Below are 20,298 nucleotides of genomic sequence, written 5' to 3' on the forward strand. Positions count from 1 at the left end.
TGGGGTTTGTCTCAGGCCGGCAGGCCTCGGACAACACCCGCAAAATTATCAATATAGTAAACCATATTAATCTCACAAGCACCAAGGCGGTTCTTCTGAGCTTGGATGCAGAGAAGGCGTTTGACAGAATTAACTGGCTATTCCTTGATAAAACCTTACAGAAATTCGGCTTCAAGGACTCATTCCTAGAGGGGGTCCGAGCACTGTACCAAAACCCATCAGCAGCAATTAAACTCCCGAGAGGCACAACACAGAGATTTTCAATTAAGAATGGTACAAGGCAGGGCTGCCCCCTGTCCCCTCTCCTCTTCGCCCTGACGATCGAGCCGCTGGCAGCCAAAATACGCGAGAGCGTAAACATCCAGGGCGTACCAATCGGTGAAACAAATTATAAAATTTCCCTCTTTGCTGATGATATAATATTATCCCTAACCCACCCCCAAACATCCCTTCCCAACCTACATAAAGAATTGATAGAGTTTGGCAAAATTTCGGACTACAAAATTAATAATGACAAATCAGAAGCCCTACACCTAAATGTACCCGAGCCGGAAGTCAATCTACTGAAATTAAACTTTAACTATAGATGGAGTTCCTCATACATTAAGTATCTGGGAGTGAATGTAACAGGAAATTACCACTCACTATACAAATATAACTACCCAAATTTGTTCGGGAAAATTAAAAAAGATCTAGATAAATGGGAAGGTTATCAGATCTCAAGGATCGGGAGGATGATCTCGGTAAAAATGAACATACTCCCCAGATTGTTATACTTCTTCCAGATACTCCCGATCCATGTTCCTGCCTCGGAACTCAAAAACATTCAAAACAAAATGTTTAATTTTATTTGGAAGGGCAAAAGGCCCAGGGTTTGCGAGGTCGGTCCTCTTATCGTCCAGAGGAAGATGGGGCCTGGGGGTCCCAGGCATCTCAAAATATTACTTAGCAGCCCAACTGAGACAAGCCGTAGTGTGGAACGCAGACCCAGGCCTCTACTGCTGGCTAGATATTAAATCCCACTACGTAAAAACGCCTTCTCTGCAGGCCCATCTTTGGAGTACAGATAAAGGAGATAGACCTCCCCCCAGATTTGAGCTTGGGGCGGTGAGACTCACCTGGGAAGTGTGGCGGAAATGCAAAACTAAGTTTAAACTATCATCCCCAGTTCACTCCTCACACCGATCCATAATAACCCCAGTTTTCCTCCAGGATGTGAACCCTAACAATTCGACAATTTCAGATTGAAGGGGATCAGGGTGATCACCGACCTGTTGAGCGGTGGAAGGCTGCTGAACTTTCAAGAACTACGCGCAAAGCACGAGGCTCCAGAACTGGGCCCATTTAAGTATCTCCAAATTAGGCACTTTCTCCAAAAAATGTCCCCAAAATGTGAGTTTCCTCCTCTCACAAATTTTGAGATGTTGTGCCAAACGAGCACTCAAACAGCCTTGATCTCTAAAATATACGCTGGCTTGGAGATAACAGCGGGCCCCTCCACTCACGACTATATGTCCAAGTGGGCGGCGGAATTAAACATAGACATAGATAGAGAAGACTGGGAGGACATATGGGACGCTGCTTCAGGAACTTCCATTTGTACCACAACAAAAGAAAATATCTACAAAATCATATTCCACTGGTATCTTACCCCAGTTAGATTGAAGCAAATCTACCCCCTGGCCTCAGATCTATGCTGGAGAGGCTGTGGGCAGAGAGGCGACATGGCCCACATTTGGTGGTCATGCCCAAAAATCCAGAACTTTTGGTTTACAATCCAAATTTTAATCCAAGAGTTAACCGGCCTCACAATACCTCCTGACCCACTGACCTACCTCCTGGGCAGGCCAATAGAGGAAATTGACCGCCCAGTGGGGAAATTAATCTCCTTTATCCTCACTGCGGCAAGGTACGCTGTGGCGTTCTCCTGGAAAAAGATCTCTCCACCCTCCAAACAGGCGGTGAAGAGAAGAGTGGATGACGTGATGCTAATGGAGAGGGCTGACAGCTTTCCTCAAGCGTAAGACAGAGTCACTACAAAATATGGGAACCCTGGGTGGGTCACTGATCCCCAAAGGGGCCCATCTACAGGTCTCCTGGCCAAAGAGACCAAAGCATGAACTACGGACAGGCCACCACAGTTGGGGTGGGAACCCCTTTACCCCCCCCCCCCCCCTTTTTTTCTTTTTCAGACCTCTCGCTCCCCAGGTCATTATGTGACCCAGAGGTCACGCCTCTCTTGGCGGTACCCCTCCCTACCCTCAGAAATGGAAAAATGGAAAACCAATGTGTATTAGGAAGTTGCAATGTGATATATGCTTGTATTCCTGTCTATTTCCTAATAAAAATGTTATAAAAAAAAAAAAAAATTACAGATTTAATCTGTAATAAGAAAAGACCCAGAATACGTAGGCAGGTCCTAACTATCACTTCGAGAGCAGGAGGGCTGCACTTCCATGTCTAATGTCCTGTGGTGAGAAAATTTTAAACTAAAAGCATATAATCAGCGCTCAAACCTAAAGATCTATACCTACTTATAAATTAAAAATAATTAGGTGCTCTATATATAAAAAAGGGGGGATCCCCTATAGGGAAAACCCTAGTGATAATTCCTCACAACCTATTTTGGTAGATTAGGGAATGGCTGCCTCAGGAATAAACAAACCTATCCACAAGGATTGTATAACATGCACAAAAATTACAACAGAAAGGAACAGATATTACAACATATACAGTGATTCCCTGGCGCACTACCAGATATTGAACCTGACAGAAGGAAGTAGTCCCATAAATCGATTGATGATATGAATGAGATCCACAGTCCACAATGTCCCGTTCTTTTAGATAGGTGACTTGTCTGAAAATACAAATGAAACGACCATTGCGCAGTACCCTATGGTCAGTGTTCCACACCCCCACCGTTGCTATCTACTTACTTAAAAATAGACAGAATTGGGCCTCAAAAGGTTTCTTTACATCTCCTCACGGTTGGCTCCTACTGATTCTTGCTACTGGTACACGATATTCACTTCCAGCATCAGCAACACCATACCGATTGGGAACAGAAAGGGGCACCAATAGTGTAATACTAAAACATTTATTATTAAAAATAACAAGCTTGTAAGACATGCAGCGACGTGCAGACCCTGTGCAGGAAGAAGAGGTTGATTGGCGGGGAACGTCATCGGAGGAGGGACTAGGCGCTCCGAGTCGCGGCCACGAAGCGGGGATACACGCCGACTCCAGCCTCCTCCTGCAATCCCTCGGCATCCTTGCATGTGAAGCGGACGGCACGTTGTAGGACACACATAGGGCTTTTCAGCATGTGAGTTCATGTCTCTAAGCCTGTTATTTTTAATAATAAATGTTTTAGTATTACACTATTGGTGCCCCTTTCTGTTCCCAATCGGTATGGTGTTGCTGATGCTGGAAGTGAATATCGTGTACCAGTAGCAGGAATCAGTAGGAGCCAACCGTGAGGAGATGTAAAGAAACCTTTTGAGGCCCAATTCTGTCTATTTTTAAGTAAGTAGATAGCAACGGTGGGGGTGTGGAACACTGACCATAGGGTACTGCGCAATGGTCGTTTCATTTGTATTTTCAGACAAGTCACCTATCTAAAAGAACGGGACATTGTGGACTGTGGATCTCATTCATATCATCAATCGATTTACTGTATGGGACTACTTCCTTCTGTCAGGTTCAATATCTGGTAGTGCGCCAGGGAATCACTGTATATGTTGTAATATCTGTTCCTTTCTGTTGTAATTTTTGTGCATGTCTAATGTCCTACCAGAGGGCGTCACAAGCAGCTCAACTGGTCCTGTGGCACTCAGACCAAGCTGAGAAGATAGCTGGCACCGGAATCGGCCCTGATAGCCCCCATGGAACTGAAAAACTTGCCAAAGTTGCCAGTTCAGACCAGAAAAAAGGCTGGTATGGCATTGCCAAACATCCCAAACCGGAAACCTTTCCATTTCTTAGAATGAATAACGTTCAATTTTGGAGGCACCCCCTTCTCCCTCACCCAATTTGGAAGATTACATTCTGTGTGTCTGATTCCCACACACAATCTCTCAACTCTATGGATATTTTTCGTTCCCATTGGTGGAATCAGATTTTTAGACCAAAATATATGGCTCAATGGGAATCCACCGTCAATGAGGTGCTGGAGGGTGAGGATTGGGAGGGATATTTTTGAAGCTACAGCTAAGAGCTCTATGTGTACTTCTATAAAAGAACCCGCCTATAAGATTCTAATGAGGCGGTACCTTACTCCCCTTAGGCCGCGGGCATGGTCAGCGCCCGCGCTCGGCAGTGAGCCCCTGCAGCCGCAATGAGAGCGCCTTTAGCAGGGGCTCGCACACGCTTCCGCAGGCGTACGGAAGCGTAGCCGACAATTCAATTTTAGTTTCAGCGTTCACGGGAGCGCAGGGCCGGTCACGTGAGTGGTTCGCCCAATGAGGGCGAACCAGCTCTGTGATGTCACTGGCCTGCCCCCGACACGCCCCCGGACGGCACGCGAACTAAGGCCAGGGAAAGCACCCGCTTTCCCTCAGCGCGCCTCCGCACGGCTGCAGTCTCTATGGACTCAGCCTTAGACTGTCAAAGATCATTCCGAATTACTCCCCTCTCTGCACCAAGGGTTGTGGAGGCCTAGTCTCCATTATCCATATGTGGTGGTCTTGCCCAAAGATAGCACAGCTTTGGGAGAAAACCAGAGAGTGGTCCCAAAGGATACTACAAATAGACATTCCACTGGACCTGTGGCTGTTTCTCCTGAGTAGGCCCCTTAAAGATTAATTGAGAGCAGAAAACAAGCTACAATCAAACATAGCGACCGTAACTAGAATAGGGATAGCAGCTTGCGTGTACTGATTGATCTGTGTGGTTGATTGAAGTGCTGTTGGTTAAAGTGTGTGCAGTTAGAACCAGAAGCAGTTTGAACAAGGAAGCAGTTAAACAAGGTATAGTTTATTGAAGTACAGTTTACTGTTAGTACTTCTAAACTTCATAGTTGCTAGAATGAGCAGGATTGAAAATGCCACTCATCTTGCCACATGTATGTGCACTTGGAGCAGCTGTTCCAAGGAGCATACCGCTGTGAGAAGTGTGAGCAGGTGGTCTCTTTAGAATCAGAGATTGCTGATCTGAAGAGGCAACTTGCAATATTGAGGGACATTGGCAATCTTGAAAGGGAATTAGAGCTCACTGAGCAGGCCCTTGCTTCGACTAGTGGTGCAGATGGTGGCGCTTTTAGTGAGGAGCAGGTAGGTAGCTTAGTTGCTGTTAGTGAGGAGCAGGTAGGTAGCTGGGTGACAGTTAGAAGGGGAAGCAGGGGCAATAGGGAGAGGCAGGTCGTTTCTTAGCTGACACATCCCAATAGATTTGCCATGTTGAGTGAAGATATTGGGAATGTTGGGGCAGAAATGGCAAGGCTGGAGGAGACTAATTCCTCTAGCAGCCAGGGGAATAGTTCCTCCAGCACAGTGGGGACTCAGGATGCTCAGATGCAAAGAAAGATTGTGGTGGTAGGGGACTCCATTATTAGGAAGGTAGATAGGGCAATCTGTTGCCGGGACCGCATGAACCGAACAGTTTGTTGTCTCCCGGGTGCTCGGGTTCGGCACATTGCGGATCGGGTAGACAGATTGTTGGGGGGGGGGGGGCTGGGATTGACCCGGCGGTCTTGGTACATGTTGGACCAATGACAAAGTTAGAGAAAGATGGAGGGTCCTACAAAATGATTACAGGGATCTAGGCCAAAAGCTTAAGGCAAGAACCTCCAAGGTAGTATTTTCTGAAATACTACCAGTGCCATGCGCTACCGCAGGGAGACAGTCAGAGATCAGGGAGGTTAATGCATGGCTAAGAAAGTGGTGTAGGAAGGAGGGGTTTGGGTTTTTAGAGCACTGGGACTCCTTTTCTGAGAGGTGCCATCTATATTCCAGGGACGGATTGCACCTCAATGAAGAGGGATCTTCTGTGCTAGGGGGGAGAATGCTAAAACGGTTGGAGGAGATTTTAAACTAGGATGGAGGGGGGAGGGGAATGAAACAGATAATGAACTAAATGGAATAGATGAGGATACAAGGTGGTATGGAGGTAGAATGGGGGAAAGTGCAAGTTTGACAAGCAGTGAGATACCCATAGTAAATAGAGATAATACTAGAAAACTTCTAAAGTCTAAACCAAGTGGGAGCAGAAAGGAAGGAGCAGGTAAGATAATAGTACAGGCTGAAAAAAAACTTAAATGCATGCTTGCTAATGCAAGAAGCCTGACAGATAAAATGGGGGAGCTTGAATTAATAGCTACAAGGGAGCAGTATGATATCATAGGCATTACTGAAACATGGTGGGATGAAACTCATGACTGGACAGTTAATTTAGAGGGGTATTCTCTTTTTCAGAAGGATCGAACAAATAGAAGGGGAGGTGGAGTATGTCTATATATTAAACCAGATCTAAAACCTATTATAAGGGATGATGTCTATGAAGGGAATGATGAAAATGTAGAGACCTTGTGGATAGAAATTAGCAGTGGAGGTAAAAGTATAAAGAAAATGTTTGTGGGAATATGCTATAAACCACCAAATATCTGTGAGATTGATGAAGCTAAAATACATTTGCAAATGGAGAAGGCATCAAAACTGGGTCATGTTTGCATAATGGGGAATTTTAATTATCCAGACAGACTGGGGCAATGAGATTAGCGTTACAACAAAAGGAAACAGGTTTTTGGGGGTGCTTAAAGATAATTATATGACCCAAATTATTGAGGAACCAACCAGGAGAGGGGCAGTTCTGGATTTGGTCATATCACCCAATGTAGAAGTAATAACAAATATTCAAGTCCTGGAACATTTGGGTAACAGTGATCATAACATGGTCTCATTTGAAATAAATTATCAAAAGACAGATTACTTGGGTTCAACAAAGACTTTAAACTTTAGAAAGGCAGATTTTAATAAACTGAGGTCTAATCTAGTAGTAATATAATGGGATGATGTTTTTGCAGGGAAAAATGTAGAAGATAAATGGGCAGTCTTTAAAACATTGTTAGAAAAGCACACTTATCAGTGTATACCCTTGGGTAATAAGTATAAAAGAAATAAGTCAAAACCAATGTGGCTAAATAAACAGGTAGGGGAGGAAATGGACAAGAAGAGGAAGGCGTTTAGATTCTTTAAGTCAGAAGGGACAGAGACATTGTATCAGAATTATAAGGAATGTAACAAAAATTGCAAAAGGGCAATTAAATTAGCAAAAATGGATAATGAAAAAAGGATTGCAATAGAAAATAAGGTCAACCCTAAAAAGTTCTTTAATTACCTTAATAACAAAAAAATGAGAAAAGAAAATATAGGACCCTTTCAGTGTGAGATGGGTAGGCAGATTATTGGAGATAAGGAAAAAGCAGAGGTATTAAACAAATTCTTTGCCTCTGTGTTTACCAGGGAAGAATCAAGTTCAATAGTAGCGCCACAGGAGGAAGCCACAACCTCCATATTAATGACCAATTGGTTAACTGAGGAAGAAGTTCTTAAGCGACTTGAAAAAATTAAAGTAAATAAGGCACCTGGCCCCGATGGCATACATCCAAGAGTTCTCAAGGAGTTAAGCTCAGTAATAGCAAAACCATTATATTTAATATTCAAGGACTCCATTTCCACAGGCTCAGTACCACAAGATTGGTGTAAAGCAGATGTGGTGCCTATATTTAAAAAGGGAGCTAGATCACACCCAGGGAATTACAGACCTGTAAGCCTGACTTCAATAGTAGGGAAACTACTTGAAGGTTTAATACGGGGTAATATTCAGGAATACCTAATGGGAAACAAAATTATTAGTAATAGTCAGCATGGATTTATGAAGGATAGATCTTGCCAAACTAACCTTATTTGTTTATTTGAGGAGTAAGTAGGAATTTAGACCAGGGTAATGCAGTTGATGTGGTCTACTTAGATTTTGCAAAGGCTTTTGATACGGTTTCACACAAGAGGTTGGTGTACAAAATAAAGAAAATTGGACTCAGTAATAATATATGCACCTGGATTGAAAACTGGTTAAAGGACAGACAACAGAGGGTTGTCATAAATGGAACTTTTTCAGGTTGGGCTAAAGTCATGAGTGGAGTACCTCAAGGATCGGTACTGGGACCCCTGCTTTTTAACTTGTTTATTAATGACTTTGAGGTTGGGATCGAGAGCAAAGTCTCCATCTTTGCTGATGATACTAAATTGTGTAAGGTAATAGAATCAGAGCAGGATGTAATTTCTCTTCAGAAGGACTTGGAGAGACTGGAAACGTGGGCAGGTAAATGGCAAATGAGGTTTAATACAGATAAATGTAAGGTTATGCATTTGGGATGCAAGAATAAAAAGGCGACTTACAAATTAAATGGAGATATATTGGGGGAATCCTTGATGGAGAAGGATTTAGGAGTGCTTGTAGACAGCAGGCTTAGCAATAGTGCCCAATGTCATGCAGTAGCTGCAAAGGCAAACAAGATCTTATCCTGCATCAAACGGGCAATGGATGGAAGGGAAGTAAACATAATTATGCACCTTTACAAAGCATTAGTAAAACCACACCTTGAATATGGAGTACAATTTTGGGCACTAATCCTAAGAAAAGACATTAAGGAACTAGAGAGAGTGCAGAGAAGAGCCACCAAATTAATAAAGGGGATGGACATTCTAACTTATGAGGAGAGGCTAGCTATATTAGATTTATTTACATTAGAAAAGAGGCGTCTAAGAGGGGATATGATAACTATATACAAATATATTCAGGGACAATACAAGGAGCTTTCAAAAGAACTATTCATCCCACGGGCAGTACAAAGGACTCGGGGCCATCCCTTAAGGTTGGAGGAAAGGAAATTTCACCAGCAACAAAGGAAAGGGTTCTTTACAGTAAGGGCAGTTAAAATGTGGAATTCATTACCCATGGAGACTGTGATGGCAGATACAATAGATTTGTTCAAAAAAAGGTTGGACATCTTTTTAGATGGGAAAGGTATACAGGGATATACCAAATAAGTATACATGGGAAGGATGTTGATCCAGGGATTAATCCGATTGCCAATTCTTGGAGTCAGGAAGGAATTAATTTTTCCCCTTAATGGGGTTTTTTGTTTGCCTTCCTCTGGATCAATAAGTAAGTATAGATATAGAATAAAGTATCTGTTGTCTAAATTTAGCATAGGTTGAACTTGATGGACGTACGTCTTTTTTCAACCTCATCTACTATGTAACTATATGTAACTACTAGCTGAGAGCCCCGGCGTTGCCCGGGATGTTTGTGGTGTGGGTGTGGCATTTGGGTGGGGAGTGGTCCACGCGGCCCATGTGCGGTGGTAGTGCTGCTCTGGCTGTACTGATGGTGATTGTATTGGTGTGCTGATTTGGGAGGGTTTGGTGCTGATGTGGGGGTGCGGATGTGGGTGTGCCGATGGGGGAGGTGCAAAGGTGGCGATGTGTGGGTGCTGATGGTGTTGATGGGGGCTGGGAATGGTGGGGAGCCGAGAATGCCAGTGTGCTGGGGGGGCATGGGATACCGGTGTGCTGATGTGGTGGTGCTGGGGTGTGTGTGTGTGTATACATGTTTGTGTGTATACATTGTATGTGTGTGTGTGTATACATGTGTGTGTGTGTGTATGTGTACGTGTGTGTGTATACACGTATGTGTATACACGTGTATGTGTATACACGTGTGTGTGTATACACGTGTGTGTGTATACACGTATGTGTGTGTATACACGTGTGTGTGTGTATACACGTGTGTGTATACACGTGTGTGTGTGTATACACGTGTGTGTGTGTATAGACGTGTGTGTGTGTATAGACGTGTGTGTATACACATGTGTGTGTGTGTGTATACACGTGTGTGTATACACGTGTGTGTATACATTGTGTGTATGTATATATTGTGTGTATGTATATATTGTGTGTGTACGTGTGTGTATACGTGTGGTGGGGAGGGGGGGGGTGGTGGGGAGGGGGGGGGGGTGGGGGGGAGGTGGTGGGGAGGGGGGTGGGTGGGGGGGGAGGTGGTGGGAAGGGGGGGGGTGGTGGGGAGTTGGGGGAGGTGGGAAGGGGGGTGGAGGTGGTGAGGAGGTGGTGGGAGGTTGTAAGGGGGGAGTGAAGGGAAGGTGAAGGGGGGGTGAAGGTGGGGGTGGAGGGGAGGTGAAGGGTGGGGGTGGAGGGGAGGTGAAGGGGGGGGGGTGGAGGGGAGGTGAAGGGGGGGGGGTGGAGGGGAGGTGAAGGGGGGGGTGGAGGGGAGGTGAAGGGGGGGGTGGAGGGGAGGTGAAGGGGGGGGTGGAGGGGAGGTGAAGGGGGGGGTGGAGGGGAGGTGAAGGGGGGGGTGGAGGGGAGGTGAAGGGGGGGGTGGAGGGGAGGTGAAGGGGGGGGTGGAGGGGAGGTGAACGGGGGGGGTGGAGGGGAGGTGAAGGGGGGGGTGGAGGGGAGGTGAAGGGGGGGTGGAGGGGAGGTGAAGGGGGGGGTGGAGGGGAGGTGAAGGGGGGGGTGGAGGGGAGGTGAAGGGGGGGGGGGTGGAGGGGAGGTGGGGGGGGGGGGGTGGAGGGGAGGTGAAGGGGGGGGTGGAGGGGAGGTGGGGGGGGGTGAAGGGGAGGTGGGGGGGGTGAAGGGGAGGTGGGGGGGTGAAGGGGAGGTGGGGGGGTGAAGGGGAGGTGGGGGGGTGAAGGGGAGGTGAAGGGAAGGGAAGTGGAGTGAGGGGAGGTGAGGGGTGGGTGAGGGGAGGTGAAGGGGGGTGAGGGGAGGTGAAGGGGGGTGAGGGGAGGTGAAGGGGGGTGAGGGGAGGTGAAGGCCGCTCCCTCACCCGTCCGGCCGCTCACTCACCCGTCCGGCAGCTCCCTCACCCGTCCGGCCGCTCCCATGTGGATCTGAGGCGGGAGGCAGCTTGTTGTGGCCGCTCCCCCGCTGTGTCCCGGGCGCTCGCTCGCTCGCTCCGCTGACTGTAGCGGCGCCGGGGGGGGGGGGGTGGAGGGGAGGTGATTTGAAGGGGGGTGAGGGGTGGGTGAAGGCCGCTCACTCACCCGTCCGGCCGCTCCCACGTGGAACTGAGGCGGGAGGCAGCTTGTTGTGGCCGCTCCCCCGCTGTGTCCCGGGCACTCGCTCCTCCGCTGACTGTAGCGGCGCCGGGGGGGGGGGGGGGGTTTGAAAGCGCGGGAGACACGGGGAGAGGAGGAGGTGCGCGCGGGTGTGGAGGCTGATTTCGGGGAGGAAGAGGCGGAGGCTCCGGCGGGTATGTGAGGGCCCCCCCCCCCCCCGGGTTATACATGCTGCTAATGTACACCCCCCCCCCTACTGTGTGTGTGTGTGTGTCCCTGTGTGTGTGTCCCTGTGTGTGTGTCCCTGTGTGTGTGTCCCTGTGTGTGTCCCTGTGTGTGTGTTTGTGTCCCTGTGTGTCCTTTGGGCCGTCACTCCGCCTCAGGCCAATGAGAGGTGTGCGGGGGCGGCCCAAGGGACCAATGAGATTTCCCCTAGGGACACCGGACATCCAGCAGGCAGGCAGGCTGGCATGCATGCAGGCAGGCAGGCATACAGTGCTTTCACTAATATAGTATAAGATGTAGCTCTATGGAAACAAAACTTGATCCTGACAAGGGTCACAATCTGTAATAAAATTTGATTTAACTACCAGATGGAAAAAATGACGTGCATGATTAATGGTTTATACTCCTGTGTTAAGTTTCAGAAGGTCTGGTAGCCCTGGATGGTGTACTGTACTCTGCTATCCCGGGTCTTGACCAACATTTGTTGAGCCTCTAAACTGAAAAAAAGCTTACATTCCTCTTTCACAATTTTCTTTACGTTAAGTTGTCATAAGAAGTGCTTTGGCTCCCATATAGGCATTGCAGTATAGAGGATTATGCAAATACAAGTGGAAAGCAACTGTTTTCAATGTGACCCCTACATTTATGTTATTGGAAACAATTGATCCCTCCTCACATCCCACCTCTCCCCAATTTTGATTTATACGGCACCCCCACCCCATCCCTTCCTCAAATCTGTCATTTTTACACATTGTTAAAACTGTAAAACTTTCAATAAAACGAAGTCAAGCAATAAATAAAAAGTTAACAGTGTGCATTTTACCATAATGGAAATATTTATTGTATTAATTAACAAATGTATTTTGCAGTTAAGATTCATCAACAGCTCTTGTTAAATTCACTTTGACCATGTTAGTAGGTTTTGACATCCCTCCTCCACGAAGTCCTGCCAGATAGATCTGTGGCTTGGGCACATTGCTTGAGTTGTCCCGTTTAGTCTGAGTACTGACTTGCTTTGGTAGGTAGACCTGGGAAAAATTATCTCTTCTCATGTGACTGCCATGTGTCTGCATTGAGTGAGTCACTTTCTTGCGCAAATTAGCCTGCAGTTGGGGAAAAAACAAATAACATTACATGTAGAAAGGCGAAGAGGCAAGCAAGAAATTGAGAAAGCTGAATCTGCATACAGCTCATAGCCATAAACTTTACATACCACATGGGGTATAATTCTCTATAGTCCCAAGTGTACAACAGGGTTTTTTCGGACAATGGAGGTACGTGCTTCGGACAATATGGTATTACCCCCATAGTGTGACACTGGTTAGGCTGTAGCTACACAGGGAAGTTTGGATGGAAGGAGGATCTTATCCTCCTTACTCTCTGCAGAAGACACAGAGAGATGAGGTTTTGTTTCTAGTAGAAGGGTTAACTCACACTGACGTAGCATACCCAGAGTTAGTGAAAATGAATGTTCCTAGTAGTTAAAAGCGGCAGGCCACGCTGACTGCAATTGCATTGCATATTTATTTTACTTACTTTAGGAGATTTCTTCCTGCCCTTTCAGGTGTTACTATTTTTTAAAATCTGCTCCTTCGTTCAGGAGATACTTGCTAGAAATATTAATTGTCCTCTGGGATGTTAAAATGGCGCTCTCCTTGCAGCCCAGTGCAGTACAACGGTTACCATGGTAACCTCAGCTGCTAGAGATTAATACAATCATGGTTTTTAACACTAAAAAATAAACAAAATAATAGCAGGGCATGGCAATATGCCAACATAATATGAGTTAAACTCATATAGGTTTATGGGTGGGATTGTTGCTTTAACACTTTGAGTGCCTAAATACCAGCAGCACCTGAACAATCTTCCTGCCCTCAACCTTGTGATCACAAGGTTGCAGAGAGGCACCCCAGGACGGGAATGGAAGTAGAGAATAACCCATTTCTGTTCGGATCGCGTTATGTGGTGGATGCGATCTCCACCTACAAAACAAACACTTCTAGCATGACATACCATCTATGTTATAACGCATCTAGAGTGCTGGGCAGGGTCCATTTTGGGACACTCAAAGGATTAAAGTGGTTTACATAAAGGAAATGGTACTGTGCCTGGGGGGGGGGGGGGAATGCATTTTATTGGTGACCTCACGAACACGTCATTTTTTCTAATACTTGCAACAACAAAAATAAAAACTCAAACATCCTGCACACCGCGGTTTTCCAGCGCTCAGAACAATGCTTGCTTTCAGACGGGATTGCTGCTTTATATAGTACTTGTGGTATAGAAACAGAAAGGAAGAGAGTCTTTCTAAAATAAGTCTGTTTCTTTTTTACAAGTAAGTCAAACAAGAAGTCTGCGAATAAAAAAAAATGTATTTATGTTTTAAATGTAGGTAATCTACAAAAAAATTTTTAAGAATGCATCAGTATGATTGTCACGATTTGGGGGTGACCAGACTACTAGGGATCGTAATCACCATGCAGAACACAAGAGTTAATAAACGTAAATTTATTTGACCAGAGCCAACAGTGAGCAACACAAGCAAAGACACCAGAGTAACCGTGAACAACTGCGGAGACGAGATCCGCGTCGGGTTCTATAGTTTCCCATCCTTCATTTGGAAACATGGAGAACTGGGTGCCGACCAAACAGGGGAGTCCCTGTACTCCACTGAGCCAATCCGTTGTGAGGGGGTGGGCCAATAGCCCGCGAAGCGCCAACGTCACGGTGCCATGACGTTGACGCTGCTTCGCTCTGATTGGAGGTTTTCAGACGACAGCGCGCTCAGAAACAGGTTCTGCTGTCGGCTGAAAATCCCTGCGCCTCAGCACGCCTGGGGACGCTCGCGGGAGCCCCCTCTCAAGACATCCTCATTGAGGATGACGGGGCTCATCACGGAGCGTCCACACGGCTCAGCGCCGACTGTCCATCTATGGACGCAGCCTTAGGTTTAACCTTTATTTGGGAATGCCATGCTCCCCCTGCTGTCACAATGACATATATATTTACTTGTTTCATTTTGCAATGTTCGTTTACTAATCATAGTTCGCACAAGACAATAATGGCTTCACTTGCACCATTTGAAATACCTGATACATTTTAGGTTACAGTATGTTAAGATGCTAAATATTACGGTTTCAGATTAGAAATTAAAGATGTGTACTGTTGTTCAGTTAAGGACATAACAACCTGCTGATCATTTTCATTGTTTCTCATATTCAATCATGTTTTCAGAAATGCTTACTACATGTGGAAGAAAGATGTACTAACCCCAATTTTAAAAAAATACCTGAGACTATAAATACAAACCAGTTTAATCGCTTTTCTTCTCAGTTCCCATTCATTCCACTCATACGACTTGACAATATTTGTTTCCACTATGTGAGTATCAGTTTGTGTGCCTCTATTGCACTTAGAGATTGGCTTCATTAAAAGTTTTTCAGCAGCTTGGGCCTGGTGGAAGAAAGAAGAATGTAATACCAATTATAACAGTTACATCTAAACTAACCTACATTCATGCTGTCAATGGTCAAAATGAATTTGTATTTATTTTATATACTATATATATATATATATATATATATATATATATGTGTGTGTGTGTGTGTGTGTGTGTGTGTGTGTGTGTGTGTGTGTGTGTGTACTCATTTGCATGTCATTTCCCAGAATCCCTTGCTGCAGTGGAAGTGCTGTGTGCTGGGTGATAATGGTGAAAGGTGGGGTTGCAGACCTGCCTAAGACATGCAAATGAGCATACAGTTATATTTCCATTTGCTATACACACACACACACACACATATATATAGGAACCATGTTAAAAATGGTTTTTGAGGCAAAAAGTGACAATGTGTGCTCATTTGCATGTCATTTCCCAGAATCCCTTGCTGCAGTGGAAGTGCTGTATGCTGGGTGATAATGGGGAAAGGCGGGGTTGCAGACCTGCCTAAGACATGCAGATGAGCATACAGTTGTATTTGCATATATATATATATATATATATATATATATATATATATATATATATATATATATATATAAAACTCTGCTTAATATATATATATGTATATATATATATATATATATATATATATATATATATATATATATATATATATATGTAGCGGTCATGTAAAATGCCTACAGTCATCTCTCCTGTTGGCAGTAAGGCCTGGTAAGTGTGGGCATGCCAGCAGTAATTATGGAGGTTTCCCCTCACACCCTGGTGGGGTGCCCTGTGTATGGCTGGGACTGGTCACATGCTCTGACTCCATGGTTAGTGATGTCAGAGGTGTGTCAGCCTCAGAAGCTTACATAAGGCACAGCACTGTGTCTAAAAGTTAGTTGCTAGAAGGTTCTGCTGAGAGGAGGAGGAAGAGTTCAGCTCTTGTCAGAGCTGAGGCAGGAGTTCAAGTTCTATTAGAGTGTCAGTTATGTTATAGTAACTCCATGGGAGGCTGTGTCCAGGGACCTGGCACAGGATAGTGATTCCTGAGGGAATAAGTGAATCCCTGATCTAGGTGATATACCTATCTAAAGGGAGCACGGGCGAGATGATCGGCTGAATATACCCATTGTGGAGGGCAGCTATGCCCACCGTGACAATAAAGATGGAGCTGATCAGAGAAACCCCTGTGTGTGAGAGTCCAATGATTACACAGGAGGTTGCACCACCGAGGAGTTCCTCGTCAGGATCATCCCCATGCGGACGCAGGGACCCTGGTGAGGTGGAGGCGCTGCACTGGAACTAGGTGAGACTCAGCACACTACCTCAGCTGCCTGTCTGGACGGGTTCTCCCCACACACCATCATGCGGGAGACTCAGGAGTCCTGTAGCCAACGGGTGCACCATATGACATATCCACACTGTAATGGGGTCCGGTTAGACCACAGGGGCCAATGTGAGATTGGGTGGGTCAGACCGGGCCAGAAACACCGTTACATTTGGAGGCGCTGCTGAGATCAGATCTGTCATCAGGACAGGCTCTAGCTAGGTCACTTGGAAACAGGGAGAGTGTCTGCTGCCACTTTGTGCTGCGTAGGGACGGACCTAGGGGTGGTCAGGGGGCTGACGGGACAACCTAGGGGCCTGAAGGGAGTGAGGGGTCTGGAGCCGGGTTATAGCTGACCGAGTCACCTTGAGGCAGTGCTAGTTGGTAGGATGCCAGAAGGGATAGCCTGTTAACTTGGTCAGGAGTCCTGGAGAGGGTCTGCGCTAGGCTGACCAAGACAGGTAGACGCCCCAAGTACTGCATGGCAGAGCCAGAGTACCTAGCCCATTCCAGACACTCACCGTAGGGAGCACAGACTGGGAGGAAGGAGCCACAGCAGACACTGAGAGAGTGAGCCTAGCCTGAGGTAGTGCAACACTGGGTCACACCTAGATAAGGTACACATGTGGTGGTGCATCTGAAGCTGATCTTTATTGTACCGGTGTGGTGGCTGCCCCGCAGAGTGGAGCCCCATGTACGACAACTGTTACGAGAGAGTGGAGGATCCGCGTGGTGCGGAGAACATGAAATGGTGGACAGAGGCTGATGGGGAGGGCACCCGTGGCGTGCAACCCACTGAAGAGCAGACTGTCGCCGAGTTGTCATTGACCAGGCTGCTCTGGAGCGGAGCGAAGGCTATGGCTGCCCCGTTTTTATCCTGTATGGGACAGCGAGGGGCCACCCTTGAAGAGTGTGAGGAAATTGTAATAATTGGGGGAGAACCCCGTGAGGAGAGCAAACACATGGACTTTTTGGGCGCAAAAATCAACCAAAATGGCGGTTCCCGCTTGCTAGGGAAACCGCATGGGACAGTTACAGAAAATGTGGCTGGTGCAGGACTTGCAAAAAGCTGGCCGGGAATGGCGCGAACAGCAGAGCCCCGCCCTAAAGGGGGGCATGGCGCGAAAGCTATGGCTGCGCCGGGATGGACAGTGACTAATTCAGCCCCTGTGCTGAGTCAACCGTTGAGTTTATGGGACCCTCCCCTGATTTCTACCAGGGGGAGTGACTATCAACTATGGCCTGTGGGGATGCACCCACTGGGCCCAGGGACTGATATTCAGACGGCGCCACTACAGAAAGTAGTTCCGGCCGTGGAAGAGCCGTGCAAAAAGGATGGTTATCTTGCACGAAGGGCGGCTGCCAGGAGAAGGCGGGAACTAGCCGCGGGAAAAGACCCCCAAATTGGCGCGAAAACGCTAACCGCGCCCACCAGGACTGAGAGAGGTGCGGCCTTAATTAGGGGGCATGATATTCCCCTGTGGGACCCGCCCATTATTGCAACCCCTGGGGGCGGGTTCCAGCTCTGTCAAAGAAGGGAGGAGCCGAAGCAGGGAGTGGCGGATCCAGCAACTTCCATCAGTCAGTTGCGAGGAACCACTGAGAAGGAGAGACCTGTACAGGAAGTGGCTCCTGTAAAGAGAATGGCCTGCTCCTCCACTGGGGGCACAATGGTCTCTACACAGCCCTACTCAGTGCCCGGCGGGGTGCTAGTAGTGAGGGTGGCCAATACCGAGACGGTGGTTGGGCTATGCCTACAATGCGGGCTGCCCGGAGGCACGGTCAACACGGCGGCACGTTGCCCTCATTGCGGGACTTTGTACCTGTGGCCTATGCCCACATTTATTCCTATACAGCCTGCTGACCCCCCGGTGGACGTGACAAGGCGCTCCGCCGAGTCCCCGGGCGCGCTATGGCTCAACCGCGCGAGTCCCGGAACCAAGGGACTGGAGCCGGTCAAGTCGGCTGGGTCACTGGCGATTGAGGCGGCTGAATCAACCCCCGCGTTCGGGGAAAAGAGACTGTCACCCCGCCCGGAGACCCCTAAGTCCGGGCGAGGGGATTACTCAGACGAGGACCTCCGTGAGCTGGCGGTAGTAAAGACGGAGCTGAAAAGGCATACCGGGAGAACGACACCCCGTGGGGTGAGTGACAGGACGTCCCCCGCAGATCGGCGATCCAACCGACGGAGTCCCGCCATTCCAGGACCTGGCGGAGACGGGAGAGAGACGCCTACACCCCTGCGGACGGGTAAGCCAAGCAGCCCTATTACTTACTTGGTTGCAGCAGACGGCGAAGCGCTGGAAGGGCCGCGCCAGGCCCAACGCGCACGTGGAGAGACGGCATCACTTCCGGTGGTGACGGCGGAGCAACCGGATGTCGTCATAGAGGAAGAGATCCCGCATGGGGGTCCCACGCGAGATGGCGACGCTTCCGGTTCCGGGGAGGACGTCACTTCCGGTGGCGACGGCGGAACCCAGGAAGACAAAGCAGCGACGCTTCGGCGGTCGGGGGAAGGTCCCCGATCACTTACAAGGCCCAGAAATTGGAGAGACGATCTCAGGACTGAGGAGGGTGAGACATCATCCTTGGACCAGTCTACGGACAGCCAGGAGCGGGTCGTAACCCCGTGGGGTCCCGTTCCGTGCCCCTATGCCCAAACCCCCGCCATAGTTAATACCCCTACCCCCATCACACGGTCACCGGGTTCACCGCCTAGCCTGGAGTACGTGGACAATTCACAAGGGGGAGAGGGAAGACGGACTGGGGAAAGGCAGCGCAGTGGCGCTACGGAGGGCGATTCACGGGGAGGGGGAGAATTGAGGGTAGCAGATACAGCACCCCAACCGGCAGTAAAGGCTCCGGGGTCCTCGAGGTGGTTCAACTCGCGATCCACAAGGTCGTCAGGGGTATTTTCATTTGACGACGACAGGGAACCAGGGCCTAACCCATTTAAGGAGACCCGGTGGTGGGCCCCGCTATTTGAAGGGTACTCCGCGTGGATGGACCGTACTCGGTTCCTCATCCGGCGGGAGGACGTGGTAGATTTCTGGTGGAGAGAGGGAGAGTTTACACCCGAGCAGAGGGACAGGGAATTACAGGAGAGGTGGTTCCAGCTGGAGCGTAGAGACATAGCGCCCATGGGTCCCGACACACTGTCAGATCCAGTCGATCCTGATGAGCCCCTATCATGGGTGTTACCTGGGAGGGCAGGTAATGCTGATCTGACCAGGGTCAGTAGGGCGGAGAGGGCTATAATAGTCAAATATAAAAAATCCCATGGGTTGGAGTATCCCTATGTTCCGGAGCCCCTGATGGATGAAATTGAGGACAATAGGGAAAAGTGGCTCCAAGAGACTATAGAGCTGTATTTAGTAAATAGGGGGAGCGCCATTGTAGGTAAGAAGGCGGAAGAAAGGATAGACACCCTGATGCGAGTGTGGAGCATAGGGAGAAATGTTCACAAACATAGGGTGACCTATGTGCCAGAGAGAGGATCACCTAGGCATTACTATGTCACGGTCCTGGATATGGGTAACAGGGAGGTGAGGAAACCCGACCCAGATCACTATTTTTAGGGGGTACTAACGCATCACGCGGGTCTGTGGCTGCTGGTCGGGGCGGGCTTGGCGGATGACTGTATTCATATGTACTGCATTATGAGGAAATTTGTGTGATGTTAATTATGTTTTCCGTTACAGTGCTTCCTGGAAAGAGGTATACAAATTTAGGTCCCAGCGAGGACGATGGGATTCACCAGGGGGAGAATGTAGCGGTCATGTAAAATGCCTACAGTCATCTCTCCTGTTGGCAGTAAGGCCTGGTAAGTGTGGGCATGCCAGCAGTAATTATGGAGGTTTCCCCTCACACCCTGGTGGGGTGCCCTGTGTATGGCTGGGACTGGTCACATGCTCTGACTCCATGGTTAGTGATGTCAGAGGTGTGTCAGCCTCAGAAGCTTACATAAGGCACAGCACTGTGTCTAAAAGTTAGTTGCTAGAAGGTTCTGCTGAGAGGAGGAGGAAGAGTTCAGCTCTTGTCAGAGCTGAGGCAGGAGTTCAAGTTCTATTAGAGTGTCAGTTATGTTATAGTAACTCCATGGGAGGCTGTGTCCAGGGACCTGGCACAGGATAGTGATTCCTGAGGGAATAAGTGAATCCCTGATCTAGGTGATATACCTATCTAAAGGGAGCACGGGCGAGATGATCGGCTGAATATACCCATTGTGGA

At 48.0% G+C, this 20,298-nt stretch overlaps 1 protein-coding gene across 2 annotated transcripts in view; it reads right to left on the bottom strand.

Moving 5' to 3' along the window:
* Positions 1-12,112: 12,112 nt before the first annotated feature.
* CFAP206 (cilia and flagella associated protein 206) overlaps positions 12,113-20,298 on the bottom strand; it is a 40,226-nt gene continuing 32,040 nt past the window's right edge. For both annotated transcript variants that reach the window (XM_075597853.1, XM_075597854.1), the window contains exons 12-13: positions 14,609-14,752; positions 12,113-12,402 (exon numbers count right to left, since the gene is read on the bottom strand). In XM_075597853.1, the coding sequence (XP_075453968.1) occupies positions 12,169-12,402; positions 14,609-14,752 (378 nt within the window). In that variant the 3' untranslated portion in view covers positions 12,113-12,168. The remainder of the gene's footprint in view (positions 12,403-14,608; positions 14,753-20,298) is intronic.

Source organism: Ascaphus truei, chromosome 4, assembly GCF_040206685.1.
Source record: "Ascaphus truei isolate aAscTru1 chromosome 4, aAscTru1.hap1, whole genome shotgun sequence".
NCBI classification, from domain to species: domain Eukaryota; kingdom Metazoa; phylum Chordata; class Amphibia; order Anura; family Ascaphidae; genus Ascaphus; species Ascaphus truei.